This window comes from Lycium barbarum, chromosome 6, assembly GCF_019175385.1.
Source record: "Lycium barbarum isolate Lr01 chromosome 6, ASM1917538v2, whole genome shotgun sequence".
Lineage (NCBI taxonomy): Eukaryota > Viridiplantae > Streptophyta > Magnoliopsida > Solanales > Solanaceae > Lycium > Lycium barbarum.
This window is the reverse complement of record NC_083342.1, coordinates 113,522,688-113,549,203: the sequence shown is the minus strand read 5'-3', so window position 1 is coordinate 113,549,203 and position 26,516 is coordinate 113,522,688. Positions and strand designations below refer to the sequence as shown.

At 35.2% G+C, this 26,516-nt stretch overlaps 2 protein-coding genes and 1 long non-coding RNA gene across 5 annotated transcripts; 2 read left to right on the top strand and 1 right to left on the bottom strand.

Moving 5' to 3' along the window:
- The first annotated feature begins 3,123 nt into the window (after nt 1-3,123).
- LOC132645606 ((+)-neomenthol dehydrogenase-like) lies at nt 3,124-10,099 on the top strand. Of its 2 annotated transcripts, none has more exons than XM_060362684.1 (5): nt 3,124-3,377; nt 3,520-3,792; nt 6,273-6,374; nt 6,500-6,679; nt 9,496-10,099. In XM_060362684.1, exons 2-5 carry the CDS (start codon nt 3,523-3,525, stop codon nt 9,871-9,873), a joined length of 930 nt encoding a protein of 309 aa, XP_060218667.1. In that variant the 5' UTR covers nt 3,124-3,377; nt 3,520-3,522; the 3' UTR covers nt 9,874-10,099. The 2 variants fall into 2 exon arrangements, with proteins under 2 accessions (XP_060218667.1, XP_060218666.1); XM_060362683.1 differs by having other exon boundaries at nt 3,126-3,377; nt 3,540-3,792.
- A 7,191-nt stretch (nt 10,100-17,290) lies between these two features.
- On the top strand, nt 17,291-18,428 carry LOC132600003 (phosphomannomutase-like). Of its 2 annotated transcripts, XM_060313140.1 has the most exons (4): nt 17,291-17,434; nt 17,502-17,601; nt 17,758-17,853; nt 17,948-18,428. In XM_060313140.1, exons 1-4 carry the CDS (start codon nt 17,364-17,366, stop codon nt 18,224-18,226), a joined length of 546 nt encoding a protein of 181 aa, XP_060169123.1. In that variant the 5' UTR covers nt 17,291-17,363; the 3' UTR covers nt 18,227-18,428. The 2 variants fall into 2 exon arrangements, 1 of the variants encoding a protein (XP_060169123.1); XR_009567097.1 differs by having other exon boundaries at nt 17,291-17,643.
- A 640-nt stretch (nt 18,429-19,068) lies between these two features.
- Nucleotides 19,069-20,253, bottom strand: LOC132645605 (uncharacterized). The gene is made up of 3 exons (XR_009584141.1): nt 19,667-20,253; nt 19,495-19,546; nt 19,069-19,367 (listed from the first exon to the last, which is right to left on the bottom strand). It is a non-coding gene; the product is annotated as an uncharacterized LOC132645605 (long non-coding RNA).
- Nucleotides 20,254-26,516: the final 6,263 nt, after the last annotated feature.

Here is a 26,516-nt window from a genome sequence, read left to right as displayed (position 1 = left end):
CCACGACTTCATGAGTAGGAGCATCTACCTCATCAATAGCAACATCGTTATCATCATCAACATGTTGATCTGGAACATAATTCTGGGCATCACCATCGTCATCGAGCCCACCAACGTCATCAATATTTATATGAGGGACTTGATCAAGATTAACTAAACCTTTAGAACTTGAAGATTTTATCTTCTCCGCTTTGTTAATATCTTCAATGGTTTGATCCTTCACGAAGATAACATCATGACTTCTCACGACCTTCTTCTCAATTGGATCATATAGCTTGTAACCAAACTCATCAAGGCCATAACCAATGAAGATGCACTGCCTTGTCTTGGCAGTTAATTTTGACCTCTCATCTTTAGGCACATGTACAAAAGCTTTGCAACCAAACACTTTCAAGTGGTCATAGGAAACATCCTTGCCATACCAAACTCTGTTTGGAACATCACTTTGCAAAGCAAACGCAGGGGATAGATTAATAACATATGCGGCGGTCAACAATGCCTCACCCCAAAAGGAATTCGGCAACTTTGCTTCAGAGAGCAAACATCTAACTCTTTCCATCAAGGTCTTGTTCATCCTCTCTGCTAAACCATTAAGCTGAGGAGTCTTAGGAGGAGTCTTCTGGTGTTTGATACCTTGTTGCTTGCAGTATTCGTCAAACGATCCACAATACTCACCACCGTTATCGGTACGAATATACTTCAGCTTCTTTCCAGTTTATCTTTCAACTGAGGCCTGAAACTGCTTAAAGACACCCAACACTTGGTCTTTAGTCTTTAAGACGTAGACCCAAAGTTTCCTTGAGCAATCATCAATAAAGGTAGCGAAGTAAAGTGCACCACCCAAAGTCCTTGTCTTCATTGGACCACATAAATCTGAATGCACCAACTCAAGCAACTCTGTCTTTCTTGAAGGAGGATGAGACTTGAAAGAAACTCTATTTTGTTTTCCAGCCAAACTGTGCTCACACTTTTCTAATTTAGCACTTTCAAAATTTGACAATAATTTCTTTTTTGCTAGAACATTTAGTCCTTTCTCGCTAATGTGGCTAAGCCTCTTATGCCGTAATGTTGAAAAGCTATTGCTCTCAATTGCATTCACCATATCAACACAGGTAGAGGCCGTAGTCCAATATAGACCACGACACTTTTCGCCACGAGCCGCAATCATGGAACCTTTAGTAAGCTTCCACTTTCCAGCACCATTGGTACTGACATATCCCTCATCATCCAAAACACCAACAGAGATCAAGTGCAAACGAATATTGGGTGCATCCTTTACATTGATTAAAACTAGTTTAGTTTCAATACTAGTTTCCAGACAAATCGTTCCAACACCAGCCACCCTAGATACAGTCTCATTACCCATACTCAAAGTTCCAAAGTCACCTGGAGTATAGGATGAGAAAAATTCCTTCCTTGATGTCACATGAGATGCAGCACCACTGTCCACAACCCAACTTGACTCATCACAGGCAATATTTATCAGATACGCATCAAGGACAGTAACAAGATCTTCTGTAGTGACGGTGGCCACACGATTGCCATCTTCTTTCTTTTCCTCCTTATCTCTATTCTCCCTTTTCAAAATCCGGCAGAACTTCTTTGTGTGCCCTTTCTTCCCGCAATGATAGCACTCAATATCTTTAAGTCTGCTTCTGGATTTGCTTCTATGATGTTCTCTATTTTGAGAACCACGATTCTTACCTCTCCCCCTAGTGTCAGTCACCAAGACATCTGATGAGGAGGAACCTTGAGATTTTCTTCTCATCTCTTCATTTAAAAGACTGCTCTTGGCAAGATCCATAGAGATCACACCATCCGGAGCAGAATTTGATAATGAAGTTCTAATAATTTCCCAAGAATCTGGCAGGGAACCAAGTAGAAACAACCCTTGAATTTCTTCATCAAAATTAATGCCCATAGCAGATAACTGGTTCATGATCCCCTGAAAAATATTCAGATGATCTATCATTGCGGAACCATCGTGGTATTTTAAACCCAACATTTGCTTTATCAAAAACATCTTGTTGTTACCAGTTTTCCGAGCATACAAACTTTCAAGATGCTCCCATAGGGTCCGAGCATGTGTCTCCCCAGAAATATGGTTCAACACATTATCGTCAACGCACTGTCTAATAAAGCGGCAAACCTGCCAATGCAACAAATTCCACTCTTCATCTGATTTATTATCAGACTTTTTAGTGGCAAAGACAAGTTGATGACAATTCTCGACATAGAGCAAATCTTCCATTTTGCCCTTCCAAATGGCATAATTTACGCCACTCAAAGTAACCATTCTACTAGTGTTGGCTTCCATCGTTTATCACAAATACAAATACTATTTATTCGGAGACCAAAGTAATTCTTTTCTGATGTGGAAGTTCAGACTGTGCTGCAACCACAGAGCATACTCAGACAGAACCTTGGCTCTGTTACCACTTGTTGAGAATAAAATAGCCCCGCAAAAATAATATTCACGGTATTAGTGATAAACGCGGAACACTAAGTTATGGTTAAGTCAGCAAAAATAAAATGAAGCAATAATGACACCGGAATTTTACGTGGAAACCCTTCTGAATAAGGGAAAAATCACGGCCAAGAGGAGCAACTGATATCACTATAGCAAGAAATTTTACACTGTGTAGTAACGAGTACAAATACTCCTAAGATCACTACACCCTCAAAAGAAATAACACTTTTTTTATTTTCTCACCTCACTACAATATCACTAACACTCTATTTTTCTTCACAGACTATTTTCTTACAGTCTATGGAATACCTTGCTCTCTATAATTTTTTCTCTTTTTTTTTGTGTGTGTTTAAAGATGATGGAGAGCTTGCTATTTATAAGGATGAAATGTGTCATTTTTCATCTTTACATTTAATTTGGCCGGTGCCAAATTCAACTTTTGCAACTATTGTTGACAAAAGGTGCAATTTGATTGGTGCCAAATTTAACTTTTGCAACTATTTTTGACAAGACTCGCTTGGCTTGTGCTAAATTCTTTCTTTGCCATCATGGGGATGGACCCCACACAACTAGCGCTAAAAACACTAAAAACACGTGTATAAGACTAACACAAATAATTATGAATAATAGTCGAAGCATACTAGTGTTTTTTTGGTTTGACTGGCACTAGAAACAGGACAAGGCATCAGAAATAAAGAAAACAATAGCCATTGGCCGCCTTGTTTCTCTCCAATCTCCAGTATTATATAATTCTCTCTTCTGGACTATTTTTACCGAACGCCAAACACTGTTTTCGATAAACCTACTTAGACCAAAAAGCTGAATAGAGCAACAGTCCTAGATCTACTTATCCTTTCAACTCTATTCCAAAAATGGCAGAGAAAATAACCAGCCTCGAGAGCACAAGGTAACCTGTAGTAGTTTTCCTTTGGTTTACGTAGGTATAATTTTTGGGAAAAAAAGAAAACTAACGTGCTATAACATGTTAAATTATTGCTAATAACGTATATATAACTTAAATTCTCTTTGGTATATCTTATAAATACTAGTATATGGTATGGACGTACAGGTATGCAGTGGTGAGTGGGGGAAACAAAGGAATAGGATATGAAACATGCAGGCAACTAGCAAGTAAAGGAGTAGTGGTAGTGTTGACAGCAAGGGATGAAAAGAGAGGCCTTGAAGCTATTGGAAGGCTCAAAGAGGAGTCAAGCTTTACTGATGATCAGATTTTGTTTCATCAACTTGATGTTATGGATCCAGCTAGTATTTCTTCTCTTGTTAACTTCATCAAAACTAAATTTGGAAGGCTCGATATTCTGGTAATTACGAATGTACGAGTGGGGGATAAGGCGATAAGGGGATACTATCTCGATCTCAAATATTAGTCATTTTAATAAATTGAATTTGTTTCAGAATATTTGACGTTTTAGGGAGAAAAAAAAATGGAAAAGGGCCAAAATTACTCCCGAACTTTGAAAAATAATTCATTCATGCCCTTCGTTATACTTTAGGGCCAATTATACCCTTACCGTTATACTTTGGGCCAAATATACCCTTGAGCATAACGGCGTGCCACGTGTCAAAATTTCAGTGGCCAACTTATTTCACCTCTTTTATTTTTCATCCGGATGCCTACTCCTTCAAATCCGACCCAATTAATTTACCTAACCCGTATAACATATCTATAACGCTGCTCTCTCTCTCTCTAAAAATTTCATCCATAACCTCAAAGCCGTGTTTGGTTTTGGTGGTTTACCTGAAGCACCAATAACAGGAAACCAACCTGAATAACCTCACCATTGGCTATATCATGAACAGGAATAGTAACTTTACCCATAACTTGAGCACCAAAAACATCATCATCTTTAACACAAATTTCCAAACAGTCCATAAAGTGTGCTAAAGGGATATTAAAATGTTCATCCCAAACAGGGTTTTGTGAATTGGGTATGACACGTGTACGTGCAAGAGCAGTCTGTGGGGTTGACACAGTTACATAGGGGTCACTTGTTATTATTCTCCGGTGATGGATTTTTTGGTTTGAGGTTTTCACATTGGAAATTTCGCCGTCGTGTTCATCGTCGTTTGACGGTGGTTGACGGCAGACGTCACAGCCGGTAAAGCAACGGCGTAAACGGTCGGTGGTTAAGTCCATGTTTGGTAAACGACGTGCTTGGATTATGTGAAGTTGTAAATCTCCATGTAAACATATGAAGTTTTGTTGAGATGAATTTTCTGCCATTTTTTTTTTTTTTGTTGAGATTATTGTAGTGTTTAGAGGAACATAGTAGGGAAGGATAGATAAATTGAAGAAAGGGATATGTTTGGGTATGATATGTTATTGACGGGTCGGGTAATAAATTAATTGGGTCGGAAGGAGTAGGCATCCGGATGAAAAATAAAAGAGGGAAAATAAGTTGGCCACTGAGATTTTGACACGTGGCACGCCGTTATGTTCAAGGGTATATTTGGCTCAAAGTATAACGGTAAGGATATAATTAGCCCTAAAGTATAACGAAGGGCATGAATGAACTATTTTTCAAAATTCAGGGGTAATTTTGGCAAAAGAAGAAGTCATTTACTGTTTCCTCCAAATCAACTTTTAGATTTTCAATTATTACTGGAGAGTTTAACAAAAGTCTGATGTTTAAGAAGAAACAAAAGGGTAGTTTAGACACATATGCCTATGATTTAGAGTACAATAGTATTAAGTATCTTTATGTATAAGGACCTCAAAAGAGGGATAATATGGACGAAAGGGAGTATTCACTTGTTAGTATGGTGAAGCTTCATTCCTATATTTTATTTGTTCTGGGTTCTTGATTTTGCCTTATTTTAAATGAAGTTTAAGTACCACCTGCAAGATGTAAATGGATGTGGGAATACAGAATTTTGGGATATTTTGCTCTATCCCTCAGTCAAACCAATGCTATCAGCTTCATAACTACGTTGTCAATCAATTTAATTTGCAGTGCATCTAATAATTTGGATATGGTAGAGTACCCATGTTTTTCAATATCTTGAATTCTTAAAAAAATTGTATTCAGTAGAAATATTTCCTGCATGAGTTGTTGACCCATCACGCGACCTCACCATGGGAGGGCCCGCACCTAGTGATTACTAAATTAGAATCCATTGCGGGGTGCAACAAATAAAGAAAGGTTTGGAAAAGGTATCGGCTCCTTGACTACAAAAATAGGTGAACATACATGCAAAAATAATTTTAATAACATATTTTTCCTGGTGGGGACGCTCATCACTTGTAAAATATAAAGGATCCTCGAGATTTACAAAAAATAGGCAACAACCATATGCTATGCTAAATAATTATGGTTTTAATCTCTTAGGTGTATATGCTACCGAGGATTGTGATGAAAAGTTGAGATTTGTCTATCACTAATTAATCAGATATTTCTATTTTAAATTTTTCAAATAAATAATCTTTTGATAAAAAGCAATTTACCCCTTAACAGGCTGCTACTTGACACGAATAAGAATTAGTCATTAAGTAGGTATCATAGTGGGTGATTGAACAAAAAAAAAGTCGTGTTTATGCTCCTAAAAACATTGGAGGTTCAGCCCTTCTCTTTTTTAGATAGTTACACCTTCCAGAAAAAAAAAATGAGGTCATTATATTATTCTACTTAGATGTAAAATCTCTGTATTTGTAATATTGCATTTTTAGCCTTTGAGTTTGACATTCTTCCCCAGCCTAATTAAGTTCTTTTGATTCCTTTCTTTTTCCTCGGTACGTCTTTCATACTCTTTAAGAAAATGAGAAATTATGATTGCTTTGCAGGTTAACAACGCAGGAGTTGGTGGATTAATGGTGGAAGGAGATGTTGTTATACTACAAAATTTAATAGAAGGAGATTTCGTAACCATTTCTACTGAAAATGAAGTAAGATTTCAATTCTAATATGTTAAACTAGAATTAAGGAAAATGGATGGGAGATCTCTCTTTGATAATTTTTCAGTCATTTTGTCATATACATTTAGTGAAATAACAATTTAATCGTTATGCAGGAAGGGGAAAGTATGGAGAAATCAATTGCAGGAATTGTTACAGATTATGAGTTGACAAAACAATGCCTAGAGACAAACTTCTATGGTGCAAAAAGAATGAGTGAAGCATTTATCCCTCTCCTTCAACTCTCTAATTCCCCAAGGATTGTTAATGTCGCTTCTTTCTTAGGGAAGTTAAAGGTAAATATATGGTTAACCCTCTTAATTATGTTAAGTTTAGCAATTTATAGCTTTTTACTTCATTAGGTTAATGTAACATACAACAAGAGGTTATTATTTATAATAATTTTAGTTTGATCATATAGTAGAAAATAAAGTAAATAATCTGCTATATATAGCCTGTTAAAACATATTGATATTGTAAAATCAATTTATATTGTCATCGTATATTGTCAACTCAATTATACATGTTGGGAAAAAAGAAGAAATTGTATCACAGGCAATAGTGGTCCTATACATCATCATTATTATTATTATTATTATTATCTTATAGAAAAAAAACAATTCTTTTAAATGATTTAAGGGTTATAATGGCTTGATATGGATAATTACTGCTTATCTGGATCACTAGATAGGAATGCTCGTGCGTTGCATGGGCCCAACACTAAGATCTACACATCAATGTTGGCTGTAGATTTTTATTCCTTCAACTTAACGATATTAATATAATATAACACAAGGAATGAAAATTGCAGATGTCTGTGTTATGTTCATATTTGGACATGTCTTCAACTGAATCACATTTTCCTTTCAACAGAGCTAACCCAAAGGTCTCGCCAACCAAAATCAGCTTCATAGATTGAAATCTCGTCTAACTGCTACATATGAACTCATCAACACCATTGGTAGTGCTTTCACTACAATGGACATTATGATTCTTTGATTCATATAATATAAGTGTAAACAGTGGCGGAGCCACATAGAGCCGAGGGTGTTCATCCGAACCACCTCGGCGAAAAAAATATTGTTTTTACAAGGTTAAAATTATTTTTTATGTATATATAGTAGATGTTGAACCCCCTTAGGCTTCTTCGTATGTTTACTTTTTTATATTTTGAACTCCTCGGCGAAAATCCTCGCTTCGGCACTGAGTGTAAAGGCTCAAACATATTTATATTCACCAATTATAGTTAAGTTAAAAGTAACATAGTATAGGGAATAAACTACACAAAGAAATTTTTATAGCTTTTTCCATGTAGAGGAGTTCCAGCTATTTCAGGTATCTTTTCCATATTTCTCAATGAAGAGAGCAGCTACAAACTCACAATTTTAAAACCACATACATAATTGGTGAAATCTTAAAACTTCATTTTTCGAAGTGTAAGTAACCAAGTTAATAATAGTAAAGCTAAGAACTCCATTTTCTCTATTGCAAGTAAATCACAATAGTAAGTAGTATAAAATGCAGGGTACTTTAGAATGCTATGTTGTCAAAAGATGTTGCTAGGTTCCAGGTATGACACACACATAGAATTAAATTTCAAGGGAGATCTTCAACTAAGGCTCGTAAAAAGAATGGAGAAAAGCATTGAGCGAAAATATCATGCAATGGTAGGGAAAGGTGAGTGGTGACCATATTTCTGTGATTGTCTTTTTTATCTCCACTTTCATCTCCTTCCTGTGTATAGTATTCAAGCCGGGTGGACTAATCTCTTATGCTATAACTTCTTCACTGGCACCAACTCTTCTTTACTGGTGTACTTTAACTATGAAGCAAAATTTCGTTCTATACAGCAGATCTAAAAACAAAAGTAAAATGATAGCAAATTTAATTTTCTACCCTTAAATGTTACATTTTTTACTTCATGGGTTCTCTTTTTGTGTCATCAATCTTTAGCCTCATTTTCAACCTATCAGATCACAAAAGGAGACGGATGAAAATATGACCACAGCGTACAGTTAAACACACACATCTCATTATGATAACTTTTGGAATTCAAAATTTTTTTCACCTACTTACTTTTCCTATATCATCATATACATAAATGTTACTGGCTCTATGCCCTTTTACTTGTAATAGCAGTTACATATCAAATAAATTCATTTGGAATAAACTTAAATTCGAGCAAAACTCAGGTCATGTAAAGAGTAAATAGAATAGAAAGAGAACAGTTAACTTTTCCTACTTACTTTTCCTATATCATCATATACATAGCAAAACTCAGGTCATGTAAAGAGTAAATAGAATAGAAAGAGAACAGTTAACTTAGAGAGATCAAAATAGAAAAAACAGAGGAGAGTTGTAGTACCGAATTCAGCCAATGGACGCTCAACATCAATCTATCGATGACAAAGGAGAGCCCCGGAGCTTCACACAATCTGTTGTTGGAGGCAAGACAGGGAAGAATCGGGCATGAGACGTGAAAGTCGATGGAATGAAAAAGATGGAAGTCATATTTGACAGTCGCATTAAGCGGTTTTCAAAAGGATTGTTTCGTACTCCAAATTGTTTTGTTTATTAAGAAAAACAAAAGGTACTTCTATCCATGTGTATTATTTCTTTTTCTCTCTTCTTCCACAAATTACATATTGTGTGTGTAAAGTGAATACCGAGTATTAGCACTAGAAGCCGTATCTACGAATTCATTAGTAAGGTAAGCGTACGTGAAACCACTAGAACTTGTGATGTAATAGGTGGCAAAGCAAGAAATTTCACCAAGAATGTTCAAAATCTAATATGTATCTATATAAGTAATTTTTTACATATATATATGCTATATCATTTTCTATGTAGATAATAAAATTTAAGGATGAAGGATAGTCAATCCTTCAGTCTATGTAGCTACATCACTGAATTTTAATATGGTAATTGATTTTTTGACATTTTCTTCTTGTTATTGTCCTTATGATATTTCATGGATTAGATTTCTATATATTTAATTACTAAAAATAAAAAAAAATGCTACAACTATAGAAAACTAGGACAAATTCTTGTGTATACATCTGCTTGCTAAGTGTAATTACTATGTGGTTTTTCTTTATCCTCTATTCTACAGCTATTGTGCAACGAATGGGCTATAGAAGTGCTAAGTGATGCTAACCACCTAACAGAAGCAAAGGTCGACGAAGTGTTGAGTGAATTTCTCAAAGATTTTACAGAGAAATCAATAGAAGCCAAAGGATGGCCAACTTACTTCTCAGCTTACAAAGTCTCAAAAGCAGCCCTGATTGCCTACACAAGAGTTTTAGCTATGAAATATCCGAATTTTCGGATAAATTCTGTATGCCCTGGCTATTGCAAAACAGATATAACCGCCAATACTGGGAGCTTAACTGCTGGAGAAGGTGCTGAAAGTTTGGTGAAGCTTGCTTTGTTGCCAAATGATGGACCTTCTGGCCTCTTCTTTTACAGAAAGGAAGTCACCTCTTTTTGAACATTGGCTGATTCAACTATTGGTTCGTGGGTTCGGTAGAATTCAATATTTTGACGAGCGTTATTGAAGGAAAATATTCCAACAGTTATATGTGTGCTAAAATAAAGGTAGAGACATATATTTAGACTCACTCTAAACCATAACGTCTAAATTTTGAATCTGCTGCTAATGTATTTGTTTGGTTGTGCTACTTTTCTTAATTGAAAGATGCGTTCCTTCTTCCTTATTTTACGGGGTTAATTATTTTGTTAATTTTCTTGGATATGGCTTCTTAATCATCTACACTCTACTACTTCATGTATATGTTAATAGGGATTATTCTAAGTTAATTATGCTACACACCACCTATAATATGATTCAATTTCGGATATGCCCTTTGTATTTTAAATTTAAAAACTTACACCTTATATACTATGAAAATTCTACAATTACGCTTCTTATGAGGTATATTTGTAACTAATTAGTGTATTAAATATAATTTGTAAAAGATAAATTTGCATATTTATTTTTATGAAATTAAAATAGAACACATATTTTTGTTGATATTTTTTTATTTAGGCCTCTGATTAAAAAGAATAACTCATCCATTCCTAATCCTTAATTACAATTACTAATTCCTGCATGACCATATGTATAATAATTAATTCCTGCATTAATATATTTACATTATTAATCCCCCCAATAATTTCCTTGAATTCCTTCCAAATGTTAATCCTTGTGTATGCACCAATTATTTTACCCCTTATCCTTACAGTATATATTTTTATTTATCCTTAAATGTTAATCTATTGTAGTACTCCTTCCGGATCAAAAAAAGTGTTCACTTAGCCATTTACACACCCCTTAATAAAATACTAATTTCTAGACAAAAATAGGTAGTTTGACTAAATTGCTCCTAATTAAATAGGTATTGAGATTTGATCACATAACACTTAATAGGGGCAAATCTGAAAAAATAAGATTAATTCTTTTTTTATTTGATAAGTGAGCACTATTTTTGACCCAAAAAAAATAAAAGTTTAAGTGGATACTCTTTTTGATCCGGAGGGAGTAATGTCCGCTGCATTTTGCACCTTTAATGTGTGCTCTCTTTTGTGACTTGCACCCTATCATATCTTTTTTAATAACATGCACCCTAACCTCTTCAATCTTTTGCAAAATAATTAAATCACCCTTTTTATAAATTTACCATGAGGGCAAAATAGGAATACATGAATCTTTTTTCATATCACAATGACAAAATTAATACTCGGAAAAGTATGAGATTTGTCACCGTAAGAATGCAACTTGAGAACTGATAAAATCGCTTCACAAATTGTTAAGCTCGGATCCACATCCACAAACTCACATAACAACATACCCATTCTTTATAGCATGATCAGTTATAAAACATAGAGAGAAACAGAGTTCCATAGAACCAGCCAGCACCAACTACACTACCTTTTAATCCCAAAACAAAGAAGACCACATCGATTTTTCTGAGAGAAAATTATCGAACACACACCAAGAGAAGAAAAAAATAATTGGGTGTAGAATGATAAGAAGTAAACTGTTGGATTTCTTAATATTGATTTGCCCAGAACTATTTGTTACTGAAATTGTTGTTGCTTCTGTTGGTGACCAGTTATAGACATCACATATAAAAGAATGTTCTGGAGAGTCGCAGTCTTCTCTGCAACAGGGTTCTACATAGCTCCATCTGCTAAAAGCACTAGCAATATAGCCTTCAGTTGGACAACAGCAGCTGAAATAAATCAACCTCATAATTAAAAGTGCTAGACAACAATATAATTATCCTAATGGCTGAGAGGAGTTAACGGGATAAAGACACATTGCAAGTCAAATGTATTTCAGGAATGAGTGACTAAGTGGTAACTAGTCTCACAAATGATCTTAAAATCGAGTAAGAAAGATAGTGCACACTGCAGGATATGAAATGTAGTACTGCATATTAAGAAGATATCAAAATTCATTCTAGTTTTCTGTTTTGGGAAGAGAACTGTAGTTGCGGTGAAAATGTCTTTTCTTTTACTTTTAGTTAGGTGCTTTATATGTTTGACTGAGTTCTCTTTTAATTTTATGTTTTTTTTTTATTTCTTCGTTGAGGTGGGCTTCTTGGGCCTATGTCAATTTGCTGACCCACCTTAACGAAGACCCGGTCCAAATATTATTTTTGCTATTCAGTCCTTGTAACTTTGAAACCATATGTACATATATAAGCTTTAGGATATTCGAGAAGCACATTTTTGGCACTTTTACATTGCACAGATGAAATAAAAACTTCTCCCTTCTCTCTCTTTTATTTTAGGGTTTGTTCATCAATTTTCCGCATCGATCTCTGATTTTAGAGATCTAACATGGTATCAGAGCGGGCTTCCATGATCCTCTCGATCTTCTCTATCCTCCGATTGTACCCGTGAGGTTTTTTGTTGAGAAACATTTCATCGATTCTGATTTCTTCATGATTTTTGTGGTTCGTTTTGGTGTTCTTTTGATGCTTTGGTGTTTTTTTGTGGTGAATCTGATTCGACGAACAAAATAATCGCTGGTTCGGGTGATTCTCGTGTTTTCTTTTGATTCGACAAGTGAAATACAAGGCCTTACTTCTTCAGGTTGCGAAGAAAGGCGGTAACTGTTCTTATTTCTCTTCATATATTGTATGTGTTAGCGGTTCTAGGGTTGTCCTACCAGATCTGTAGGTTTCTAGACAATTTCGTAGTATGTTAGTCGAATTCTAGGGTTTGCATATAGTTTACATCACAGTTTGGTGGATTTCTGGTTATTGTGCAATTGATTGCTCTGTTATGGTTGTTGTATACATCGCGACTGGTGAAGTTCTGGTTGATTATGCGATTTGGTTGTTGTGTTGTGATTGTTGAGTTGCGATTATCTCAACCTTGACATACTTTCTCGACAATGTCTATTGCGAATCAAACTACCACTCAGGGTTTTGAGGAATTCACAGTGTCTACTACTCATCCCTTTTACGTTCATCCTTCAGATAGTCCTGGATTTCACTTAGTTTCTCCTCCTTTTGATGGTACTGGTTTTGTTATTTGGCGTAAGAATATGTTAACTGCACTTTCCGCCAAGAACAAATTGGGGATCATCACAGGAAAAGCACCTAAACCAGATCCTGATTCACCAACGTTTCCTTTCTATGAAAGATGCAATGATATGGTTATAGCTTGGATCACAAATTCTCTATAACCTGACATAGAGTGTTATAGGTTTTGACTCTGCCAAGGACATTTGGACAGATATAAATGAGAGGTTTGGCCAATCAAATGGTAGTAAATACATCCAACTTCAAAAAGAACTCAGTGAAACTGCTCAGGGGTCTTCTAGTATTGCTTCTTATTTTACAAAGATGTGTGCCCTATGGGATGAACTGAGTACATCTTGTGTGGGACCTGTCTGTACATGTGGGGCACTCAATAAGTTCTTAGAAGAACAAAAATTGTACCAATTCTTTGGGGGCCTGAATGAGTCCTATTCTACTTGCAAAAGCAACATTTTAATGATGCATGTACTTCCTTCTTTAAGTAAATCCTACTCTATGCTGCAACATGATGAAAAACAGAAGGAAACTTCTGCCCCTGTTTCCAGTTTTTCAAATGAATCAGCTTCCTTCAATGCCTCAGCTTCTCATCATGGTAGAAATTTTACTCAAAGATTCCAATTTGATCCTAAGAGGACTCCCACTCCTGCCAATGCTCATCCCCCTACATCTTCCTTATTTTGCAAATATTGCAAGAGACCTGGCCATAGTATTGAAAAATGCCACAGGTTGCATGGTTATCCAGCCGACTACAAGTTTACTAAAAACAAGAAATCTGCCTCATGTGTTCAAGAGGATGGAACTCATCTAGATAATGCTTATCCTCCTAGTAAACCTGATCACACCATTCCTCCTGGGTTCACAAAGGATCAGTTCCAGCATTACCAACAACTACAACAAAGGTTCCAACACTCATCTCTATGAATCTGAAAACTCAGCTTTTGCACACTTTGTAGGTGTGTTCACCCATCCTGAAGTTCATTCTGTTGCTTTTCATGCTTGTGCAGTGTCAAACTTAGGTATAAATCCCTGGATCATTGATTCTGGTGCAACAAATCACATGACCCCTCACAAAACATCTTCTTCACAATATTATACCTCTTATCACACCTTTTTTAATTACACTACCTAATGGATATAAAGTCAAAGTAATTTCTACTGGTTTTTTGCACCTCAGAACTGATATGACTCTACATAAAGTTTTACTAGTTCCTTCTTTCCATTTCAATCTCATATCAGTACATAAACTGCTCACTCAATTTGATTGTGATGCACTCTTTACCAAATCTAATTGCACTTTACAGGGCCTTTCTCTGAGGAGGCAATTGGAAATTGGTAGAGCTGCCAATGGTCTATACTTCCTCAATACATATTCTCTACATTCTACTGTTACTTCTTCTGTCAATTGCAATGCATCTGCATCTGAATTTCCTTCTGTCGATCATTGTTCTACTTGTACTTCTCACAATAATGTAAATAAGACTAATCTGTTTTGTCATCAACGATTGGGACACGTGCCTTTTCATAAAATGCAATTTATGCCTTTTTTGTCTGATAAACTGTCTCCTAAACAACAGTTCATATGTGATATTTGTCCCAAGGCTAGGCAACAAAGGCTTCTTTTTCATGACAGCACCACTCACGCTTCAGTTCCTTTCCAACTAGTCCACATTGACATTTGGGGGCCTTATAACACTCAAACATACAATGGTTTTAGATATTTCTTAACTTTAGTGGATGATTTTTCTAGGGAAACTTGGACTTATCTTCTTTCCTCCAAAAGCAATGCCTTATCTGTTTTAAAGGCATTTGTTGCCATGGTTAAAGTTCAGTTTCAAATCTCTGTCCAATCTTTTAGATCTGATAATGCTTATAAGCTGGGTAGCAGTACTGAACTTCAACAATTTTTTTCTGAAAATGGGATTTCTCACCAGACCACAATTCCACATACACCTCAACAAAATGGGATTGTGGAAAGGAAACATAAACACCTCTTAGAAGTCTCTAGAGCCTTACTATTTCAGTCTAGACTTCCCTTGAAATATTGGGGGGACTGTGTACTCACAGCCACTTATTTGATCAATAAACTACCATCCCCTGTTTTACTCAACCTTACACCTTTTGAAAAACTACATGGCACCCCTCCTACTTATGATCACTTAAGATCTTTTGGCTGTTTAGGTTATGCTGCCACACCTAAACCTGGGAGGGACAAATTCCAGTCAAGATCTATTCCTTGTGTCTTTTTAGGTTACCCTTGTGGTAAAAAAGGTTATAAGTTGCTCAATCTCTCCACTCATGCCATATTTTTCTCTAGAGATATTATGTTTCATGAAGATACCTTCCCTTATTCTAATCCACCTTCTTTTCCTTTTCCTCCTTCTGATCACATTTTCAGTGATCTTCCTGATGAACCTCAGCTCATTCCTGCCCCTACCACAACTGTTCCCACTCCACCTGATCTACCTACTCCTCTACCAACCCCTTGTCCACCTCCAGTGCTGTCTTTTGCCCCTTTTCTACCTGTTAGACAGAGTACCAGGCCCAAACACACCCCTGCGCACCTTGCAGACTTCATCTGCACCTCTACCTCTGTTCTTCCCTCTTCCTCTCTTCCTACTTCTAAAATCCCTTCTGTTGTTTTACAACTGCATGAGCCTCAATTTTTCCACCAGGCTGCCTCTCAACCTACTTGGCAAGAGGCTATGCTAAAAGAATTTCAGGATCTTGAGGCAAACCATACTTGGGACATTGTTGCTCTTCCACCCCATAAAAAGGCCATTCCTTGTAAATGGGTATACAAGATCAAACAAAAATCTGATGGCACTATTGAAAGATACAAGGCTAGGCTTGTGATTAGGGGTGATACTCAAAAGGAAGGCATAGATTACAATGAGACTTTTTCCCCAGTTGTCAAACTCACCACTATCAAGTGCCTTCTATCTATTGCTGCTAAAAGACACTGGACAGTTTTCCAGTTGGACGTTAACAATGCTTTCCTTCATGGTGATCTCCATGAAGACGTTTATATGAAAATACCTCCTGGCCTTCAGATTTCTTCTTCTTGTTCACCTTCTTCTACTCCTTTGGTTTGCAAACTCAAGAAGTCTTTATATGGCCTCAAACAAGCTTCCAGGCAATGGTTTTCAAAATTGTCTGAAGCTTTGATTTCACGAGGCTACATTCCAAGTAAGAATGATTATTCACTGTTCACCAAGTCATCTGGCTCGTCCTTGGTCGTTCTAGTGGTGTATGTTGATGATATTTTGCTGGCTGGTTCTGATATTTCTGAGATGAATGATCTTAAATCCTTCCTTGATGCTCAGTTCAAAATTAAAGATTTGGGTTTGGTTCACTATTTTCTGGGTTTGGAGATCATTGTCCATCCTTCTGGTTATTTGATGAATCAGCATAAGTACACATCTGATTTGTTGGAAGAGTTTTAGTGTTCCCATTTTACACCTGTATCTACACCTTTGGACCTTGCTGTCAAGTTGACCCCGGACTCGGGTGACCTTTTATCTGATCCTACCGCTTACAGAAGACTCATTGGGAAATTGAATTTTTTACAACATACCCGACCTGATGTGTCCTTTGTTGTACAACATCTGAGCCAGTTTCTCAATTGTCCAAGGATTCCCCATATGTTAGCTGGTATTCATGTGTTGCGGTATCTCCTCAATGCTCCTGATCAAGGCATATTATTGTCCTCTGCTCCTGATTATTCTCTTGAGGCATTCTCTGATTCAGATTGGGCTGCCTGTGCCCTGTCTCGAAGGTCGGTTACTGGTTTTTACATTACATTAGGTGGCTGTCCAGTCTCTTGGAAAAGCAAGAAACAACCTACCATCTCCCTTTCATCTGTCGAGGCAGAGTATAGGGCGTTGAGAAAAGTGGTAGCTGAGGTGATATGGCTTGTGCGACTGTTGCGTGATCTTGGTTTGGTTATCTCTTCTCTTGTGCCCATATTTTGTGACAATCAGGCTGCCTTACATATTGCCAAAAATCCTGTCTTCCATGAACGCACAAAACATATCGAAATTGATTGTCATTTTGTTAGAGACTGCTTACTTTCTAACCTCATTTCTCTACATTTTGTGCGATCTGCTGATCAGTTAGCTGACATGTTGACCAAAGCACTGCCTGGTCCACTTCATCACTCATTTTTGTCCAAGCTGGCTGTGTTTGCACCCTGCAGCTTGCGGGGGGATGTTGACCGGAGCCCATCTCAGCAAATTGACACAGGCCCACCTTAATGAAGACCCGGTCCAAATATTATTTTTGCTATTCAGTCCTTGTAACTTTGAAACCATATGTACATATATAAGCTTTAGGATATTCGAGAAGCACATTTTTGGCACTTTTACATTGCACAGATGAAATAAAAACTTCTCCCTCTTTTATTTTAGGGTTTGTTCATCAATTTTCCATGTCGATCTCTGATTTTAGAGATCTAACAACACTCCACTACATTGCTGACTTGGATAGTCCAATAAAGAGGTGAGCATAATGAAAGATATAGTGAGCTTGTTTCTGCAGAACTTCTTAGTCGTTGTCTCTTTTCCAGAGGAATGTTCATCGAGTTTCGAAGTGGAATGCTAAATGTATCACCAATTGGGAGGAATTGTAGTCAGGAAGAAAGGGATGAGTTTGAAAAATATGACAAGGTACAAACTCTTGCTCTAATTTATCACAGGCCCTAAAAAAAGGTATGAATGCATTTTGTATTATTACAAATCATGTTTCCAGTCAATTGACTAGTAATATGTACTTTGATTCTTTTTTTGTGTCACTAAAGTAAAAGCTTAACAAATTATATTCAGGTTCACAAGATACGTGAAACAATGGTAACAGTGCTCCGCCAAAAATTTGAGCACCTTAACCTGACCTTTTCCATTGGAGGCCAAATCATTTTTGATGTGAGCAGCTCATATCTTTGGTTGCGCTAAGTAATCTTTTAGTTCATAGAAGTATATGATTAACGGCTGACTTGGGAAATTTTGCTTGTGATAGGTTTTCCCTCAAGGCTGGGATAAGACATACTGCTTGAGATTACTATTGAGCACATGGACGAGGGAGATGCACCCAGACGCTTCCATCTTGCTACAGTGCCTCTGTTATCGTATACTTGGGCCTCTCTTAGTGCCACCACTGTTACCATCATCCAGAGAGGCAGTGGATCCGATGTTGTCTTCCCACTTGGAGAAGTGGGTAGGATTGTATATACATCTCTTTAGTTGTTTACGACTTCTTGTTATTAGACTGTTTAGCAGATTGTTTGTAGATCATTGATCAACTTTTACCCAAAACTGTTTAGCACTTCTTTGTATTACATTGTTTGTAGATCATTGATCAACTTTTACCCAAAACTGTTCAGCACCTCTTTGTATTACATTGTTTGTAGATCGTTGATCAACTTTTACCCAAAACGATGTATTTTTTGTGACTATCAAATGTGTGTTAGTTTGTACAGCTTCGTCTAATGCCAAATTTCCCCTAAGGTTCTAAACTTGTTTTGCAGTAATTCAAAACATGACTTACAAATAAATCCTTTTTTTACTAAGTCAAAAGTAAGGAATTTGCAGAAGTTGGATTTCTGTATTTGAATTCACAAAGATTTAGTTTTGTGGCATTAGCTTTTCTTCTCTGAAATGGGCTAAATGGAAGGTCTGTAGTAGATTATTTCAATTGGTGAATATTTATGAGCGACATATTTATTATTAGCCAAAGAAAAGTAAAAATCTTTCAATAAAAAGAAGAGAATACAGATCAATCTTGAAATTGTATAGTTGTAATTCATTTCACACCATACTAATAGAGAATAAGCAAGGATGTGAGATTAAATACAGAGAACTAGAAGAGAGATAGTTCTCAAGGAGAAATAAAAACAGGAGAGAGGGGCATATGCTGGGAAAGAGAAATGAATTGGTGCCAGCATCGAGTTTCAGTACTAGAACAAAATGCAAAGAGGAGGAGGAGATTTTCAAGGATTTGAATGAAAGGTAAAAATATCCTTACATTTAATGTGTTGGAAGGGGTAAATTTGAGAATAAAAAAATGGCCTATACAACTACGACTGGCCAAATGACGTGTGATATTTTCACTTCAGTGGTTCTATAACCAAAGGGCCAAATGATAACCATTTATTGAAGTGAGATTTTATTTATCATAGTTTAAAGCAAAGATATTGGAGTACTTTATAAATTATTAACTTCAAGAATGGAAACAAACAAAGAATACAGATTTTGATGAGTACACTAACTACAAGCATTCTTTGCACTTGTTCCCTGGGAACACAAATTACAAACTCAAAAATTGACATACAACTACAACAGCGCATATATAGAAAAATTGAGACCTGCTCAAGAACTTGCATTATCCTTGCCAAGGAATAAGAATGAACATTGCTTCACTGTATCTTCCGGACTAGTAACTGAAGTAAGCAAGCAAAAAAAGAGGAAAGAAAACCATTTAAAACTTGCGATGTGATTCCTAAGGAAATACCTTGTGAAAAGAATAACAATTCAAAAAGCAAGAATAAATTGAAGAATTAGCTTTACCTGTGTGACCGAGAGTTCTTTCTGACTAAAAAATCTCGTAGTCATTTCCTCCCTGTCCAAGTACAAAGCAAGACACTTACTTCCAACCAAAGTATATATGCAGAAACAAAATTTAAGGCCATATAACCACTAAAGAAAAGAGCTTCAAGTACATCGCTAAGGTAGCTACCACCTTGTATGTCTTGTCCCCGAAGAAGTGAATTTCGTTAAATTCAGCAAGGTATCTCACCAAGCTGCCAATTAAAAACAAAAGACAATTTATTATATTATTTTATTTTACTTAGAAATAACACTTGGGGCGGGACAACACGGCATTGACTAATTGTATGAAATGCAATAAAAATTATTCTCTCCTCTCCGATCCAAAATAATTGAAGTTTTAAGTTTGAACACATGAATTAAGAAATTTATTAACTCCTAAAAGTTAAGAGGTATTTTGATTAAGATACCCTTAATTATAATTTTTTTTAAGGTTCACATAGTTATTATGAGAATATGAAAATGTGTGAGAGTAAATTTAAAAAATAGAACTAAATACTATTTTCTTTTGGACTAACTTTTAGAGGATAAAACATGAAATAATTTGGATGGGAGGGAGTATACTGTACTCTTGGACTTATCTGGTAATTTATTATCTGGGTCTTAAATATTGCTAGGCTTCACAGAGTTGAGATAATCTTTCTCAAGAATTTCTTTGCTCTTTGTATCTTTAGCCTTCTTCACTGCTCTTTTATCTCTCGGTTCTGGGTAGTTTTTAAATTTCTATTATCCCTCTGCTTCTTGCTTCATATTTAGTCGATTTCTCCTTAGAAAACTACTCCTAATTCGGCCTCAAATTTGATGTTTAGTGTTTTCCTTTTGTTTTTCCCAGAGTAGTCTATTTACAACATAAATGGGGAAAATTTAGTGAGTATTACAAATCTTTGGCTTGAATGTGCTGGTTTCTCTTTCATTTTGGGATGTTGCTTGTTAATTATGTTTTGTCTTACCCATTCATTTGAGCATGTTTATTGGAATGTAATACTAGCATTTTTGGATATTCCTGTTTTCTTATAGTATGGTCTGCTATTTTTTTTCCAAGTGTAAAGGTATGCCTTCCTTTGCACATAACATGTTCAATTAAAGTTCTGTTTGAGCTGTTAAAGAATGGTCTATTGATTTGATCATTCCCTTCTTAGTCTAAAACAGTCAACCATTAGAGTTGTGACTATTATAGCTGAAGGTGTTCCTGAGTCAGAGACCAAGCAGCTTATTGGTTATGCAAAGGCAAACAATAAGGTATCCTGATCCACATCATTACCACCATGTTCTTCAGCATTTAGTTTTTTAATTTTTCTTTTGAGTGATGTTGGATACTCAGGGAAGAATGAGCATTAGTTCACATATTATTGTTCTTTTTTCCCGGAGTAAATATATCTATTCTCTTCAATGAGTTTCATAGTTCAAAGTTATCAAACTTCATGATTTATAATATGTGCACATTTTTCAGGTTGTTACTACCAGCTTTTAAGATTGGAAGTCTGAATTTGCACTTGTAAGAGTGCATTGGTTGTAAGAAATTTTCAGGTGGTTACTTAGTATATTTACCTTATTCATAGGCTTAGAGTACAATTAAAATCCTTCAAGTTTTTGGTTTTGGAGAATGAGGTGAAACTTGAGCGCAGGTTTTATTTTTGAAATATGGTCATGTCGATTAGCTACTGTAAGAAGCTTTCTCAAACTTTATCTAATTCAAGTCCTCCTCATGTTGGGAGTAATTACAACTTATTACTGCTAAAGTGGTGCTTAGAGGAGCTTGAGAAATGCTTAGGCTTTAATCCTGTTTGCTACATTTTCATTGATCTTTTGGATTATTATGAATATGTGCTTTTAGTATTGAGTGTTGATGATAATAGGGAAGATATGTTAAAGAGATGAATCGTCAAATACTTGTGGAACCTGATTGTGTTTCATGATTATACTTGATTACTCTCACGAGGTACATTTTCTCTGTACACATGATTGGATGCCACTTAATCCACTGATTTATCATTAGAAGAGATCTGTGAGGCATCAGAGGTCAGGTACATTTCTACTTATCCTTGTATTATTTGGGTTTGCATAGACATACTTGATGGTGTTCTGATGCTGGCAGGCTGGATTCTTAAAGCAATTGCTTTTTATGTTCTCTACCTTAGTCGTAGACTGTCTAAAGGGTAATCGAAAGATTTTTCGATATTACAAGTTTGTGTAGTAATACTTTTCACAAATAAAATTGTGTTACTCCCTCTGTCTTAATTTATGTGATACTTTTCGCTTCCCGAGATTCAAACTACACGAACTTTAACCAACATTTTACGATGTATTTTTTCACCAAATTGATATGAGAAAAGTTGCAACTTAAAGTACTTTTCATGTAGTTTTCAAATATATAAACTTTAATCTTAAACTATTGAGTTAATCTAATCCAATTTAGCTTTAGAGTTTAGTCAAATTAACTCTCGAAAGCAGAAAGTATCACATAAGTTGAAGAGCATTATATACCCAATCAACAATGTTCTAAATATTGATGAACTGGCCGGAACTATGGGTTGCAACATTGGAACTCGCCCTAGCACTTACCTGGGTCTTCCATTCGGGGCAAAATTCAAAAGTTGTGAAATTTGGAATGGGGTGGTGGAAAAATTTGAGAAGAGATTGACTTCCTGGCAGCTTCAGTACCTATCTCTAGGGGGCAGAGTCACCCTTATCAGTAGTGTACTTGATAGCATACCCACTTATTTCATGTCTCTATTTCCTATCCCTAGTAAGGTGCTAGAAAAATTGGATAAGATCAGGAGAGACTTCTTATGGGAAGGCAATAGCAACTCAAAAAAGTTTCACCTAATAGAATGGGACAAAGTCTTGAAACCAAAGTATGAGGGAGGGCTGAGAGTAAGAGATCTGTCACAAAAGTCTACAAAAGTCCTCACATTCCCTCTTATATTATATAGTAATATTATATATATTTTTATCTATATAGTGGAAAAGAAATTATCAAGACTACACTTTTACTGTTCTGTTTCAACAAATATATGAAAAAGAAGGAAATATAAAAAAATAGAAAATTATAATGGAAATACCCATCCATAAAAGACTTTCGTTTGTTTCGCTCCCAAGACCCCATATTATCACAACCGCCGCCATATAAACATCAACCAATTGGCGGACCAGTGATGAGCGTTCGGTAAAGTTAACTTGGACCCTCCCGCCATTAATGAGAGGGTCGAGAGCGCTAATCCACCTCTCCATTGAAAGAGTCATTGTTTGTGTGGAAGCTTTCACAGGCTATGGCCTCAATTTTGACGAGGCAAGTACCATTGAGAAATCCATATGCAAAGATACAAAGCTGTGTTGGTGACCAAGAAATCACAACCTTAGGTAAAGAAAAAGCTAACATTGCAGTCAATGATTGGCGTCATAGAAAACAATCGAGGAGGAAAAGTTCAAGCATCTTGAGTGAATGGAATTAGAAGAAACTTTTACAAATGCAATGATCTGATGGAATGATCAGGATATATATAGTTAGTTCGCGAGTAGCTTGTAACAAACTTTGTATCCCGCCCGCGCGCCAGTTGAGTTATTTCAAAACTTTCAGTACTTAGAACAGATGTTGAGTGTACCCACACGCTTTTAATTTAATGATACGAGATGAGATGATAGGAGCAGTATCACTTGCGAACACATCTTGAGATACTCCTTCCGTCCAAAAAAATTGACATTTTTTGTTTTGGACAGTCAAACTTTTTAATTTTGATCGGGTATTAGAATATAGAATCTATAAATTTTTCGAAATAAAATTTACATCTTTAGAAACTATGTAAAAAGTAGTATAAGTCACCATAATTAATAATTTAAAATATTTAAAAGACATGAAAAATTACAGTGAAAGAACAACTCGTTTGACCCTCGAAAAGCGAAAAATGTCAATTTTTTGGGACAGAGCGAGTACTTAATATTTCGCACATAAACTTACATGGCTAAAATGTCCTATAACTAATTAGAGAGTTGTTTAACACAAGTTGAGAGTTTCGTTGCGGTGAAAATTTATCCGCGCTTTAATTTACCATGATTAAGTTATAAATTAAGGTGAGGATGTATAATAACCATAAATTAAGGTGAGGTTTTATATATATAAACTTACTATTCCTCCGTCCCAATTTAAGTTCTTGGTTGGCAAGGCACAAAGTTCAAAGAATAAAATGAGACTTTTTGTGGTCCAAAATTAAAGATATGTGTAATATATTAAATTGTCTTTTAAATCTTATGGTTTTAAACTTTTCATGTAGGATATTTGAATTGTCAACTTACTAAATATAGAAAAGACACTCTTTTTGGGACAAACAAAAATGAAAAGGAAGACAATTAAATTGGGACGGAGGGACTACGACTTGATGATAAGAGCAATGGCGTACGCAGGATTTTTTGCAAGCGGTGTCCACTTTTAAAGAAATGAACCAAGGTAGTTTTAATAAGAGGCCTACTTTTTATCATACTTTTGTTTATAGTGTACATCCTTAACAACATAAAGTCTTTAATTCCACATAATAATAATATTGCTATTATTTATATTAGTAAGGATTAATTCAAGTTAATAAGATGTTAACAATGTGTTTGCAATACAATCTGTAAGATATTGTTGTATAAAGTTTATTTACTAATATGAAGATGTGAGTAGTCTAATGCAAAATTCTAAAATATTTTTACAATAAAAGTAGACAATTTTTCTTTTATTTTTTACTTTTTTTATTTTTCTATAAACTACAATATTGTCTAAGCGAAGATTAAATTCATGAACTTTACAATTAATTAAAAAAAAAATGGAGCCTGAAATTTTTAGGGGCCTAAAGCGAAGGCTTCACTAATCTCCCCATTGAGTCACTTCTGAAGTGAACAACTGGATAAATCACTATAACGACATCATAATTTAGAAAAATACAATTCAAGTATTAAATTACAAATTTCCTCAATGAGCTTCTATTTTTTGAAACATATCCATAACAAACTCATCAAAAATATTACTAAATACTTCTTCTTTTTTAACAAGTCACAAAGCAACTACTCATAAGATAATCAAAGACAATAACTTATAAATCATTATAATGATATCATAATTTAGAAAAACACAATTCAAGTATAAAATTACAACTCTCCTCGATGAGCTTCTATTTTTTTGAAACATATCTATAATAAATTCATTGAAAATATTGCTAAATACCTTTTTTATACAAGTCACAAAACAGTCACTCAGAAGCTCATTTTTTGGCAGCCATATGAACGTGGTGTATGTTGATTCACTTGGTTTAGAAACTCCGTTTTTGGGTAGGCATCAAAGGATTAAGATCTGATGCCTTCAATAAATTTTTCAAACAATGCTAAAAAGAATTTAAAAAGTCATTAGGGCTGACCAGATTCGAACACTCGACCTCAATAGTAAAATTAAAGGCCTAAACTAGAGCGCCAACCGAAGCGCACTTTCATCAAGTAGTGTCATTTTATTTATTTATTTATATATATATATCATCAATATATGTTTTTGTTCGCCAGGTTATTTACATATATATAAATAAAAAATATTTCCAACCAAGCGGTGTCGGGTGACACCCCTTAGCGTCACGTGCCTCCGCCCCTGGATAAGAGTACATGTGAAGACACATGTCATGCATTCATTGATTTGGTATAATTATCGCTGCAGGTAAGTTTTATGTGTTTCTACTTCCTCTAAAATTTATCAATTAAGGAAGTCAAATACAAAGAGGCATGTATGATGAAGGGAGTTCAGTTGAATCTCAAACACAGAAAAATTCTGCTGCATGTATGGATACAAGATTATATATATAACCTGTTAAATACCTTTAATATAAAAAATAAAAAAAACTTTTGGTGTACAAGCTTAATTAGTGTGTGTCTATATATATATATATATATATATATATATTACTATTATATATAAGAGAGAATATAAGGACTTTTGTAGTCCTCACAAAATTTTCCCAATAAATATTAAACTTTTCAATTAATTATTTTTAGGTCCTAATCTTATTTTTTAAAGTCAAATTTATTTTTTGTTCTTATGACCTACTTTTTAAAAGCAATCGAACATTCTTTCTTATTTACCTGCTTTCTATCAGGTATTCAGTGCCCATTGGAGCTCGCCTAATCCAGATTCGTGTAGCATAAGGCCCAATTGGGGGAGCGCTCCCTACCCAGATTTTTTTTATTCCCAGGCTCGACCCCGAAACCCCTTGTTAAGGGAGGAACAATCCCATCCGCTGCACTTTATTTTCCCTGTTGCTTTCTTCTATTGATCTTATCTATTAACCTAAAAAATAATCATTTCTTCGCTAGATATTCTTGTTTCTTGTTGCTTTTCGTTTTCTTTGTTTTCATTTGTTGCTTATTATAGATTTTTACATGTAAGCATTTCTTTTACTTTATATTTATACTCTTATGAGCTCATATGTGTTTACCAAGATTAGTACAAAAATGATTTTCAGATAGTTTTAAAAATTATTAAATGATGCCATATAATGTTAAAATAAAGACAACATTATCAGTTAAGATTGGGTTATCTTTAAAATCTCTTGTTTGGTTAACTAAAATTAATATTTTAAACAAAAAATGAGTTTGAAGTAGGGCAGAATTAGAGTGTCAGCTACCGATTTGGTCGGATTCGGTAGCACTTTGGTCCAAATTCTGTATTTGTCTTAAAAGTTCATTAAATATGTACAAATTATAAATTTAGAAATAAATAACTTAAAATATTAGGATTCGAAGCTCATATATTTCAAATTATGGCTCCGCATTTAATTTGGAGTAAATAATTTCATCAAAATGAAAGTTAAGATATTATTGGAGTGAAATGAAAGTTTTGCTTTTATATATTGAAAATATACTTATTTGAAGTTTAATTATTACCAACATAAAATTTATTTCTTTAATTAAAATATTACTTTTTATATCTGGAGTTGGGCTCGGACTTAGCACGGGTCTGATGCAGCTAT

Coding starts and splice junctions, on each gene's coding strand:
- LOC132645606 (XM_060362683.1), top strand. CDS start 3,343: ATGGCAGAGAAAATAACCAGCCTCGAGAGCACAAG. Junction 3,793..6,272: donor TTGGAAGGCTCGATATTCTG/GTAATTACGAAT, acceptor ATTGCTTTGCAG/GTTAACAACGCAGGAGTTGG. Junction 6,375..6,499: donor CCATTTCTACTGAAAATGAA/GTAAGATTTCAA, acceptor ATCGTTATGCAG/GAAGGGGAAAGTATGGAGAA.
- LOC132600003 (XM_060313140.1), top strand. CDS start 17,364: ATGTCGATCTCTGATTTTAGAGATCTAACAACACTCCACTACATTGCT. Junction 17,602..17,757: donor AGTTTGAAAAATATGACAAG/GTACAAACTCTT, acceptor AATTATATTCAG/GTTCACAAGATACGTGAAAC. Junction 17,854..17,947: donor GAGGCCAAATCATTTTTGAT/GTGAGCAGCTCA, acceptor TGCTTGTGATAG/GTTTTCCCTCAAGGCTGGGA.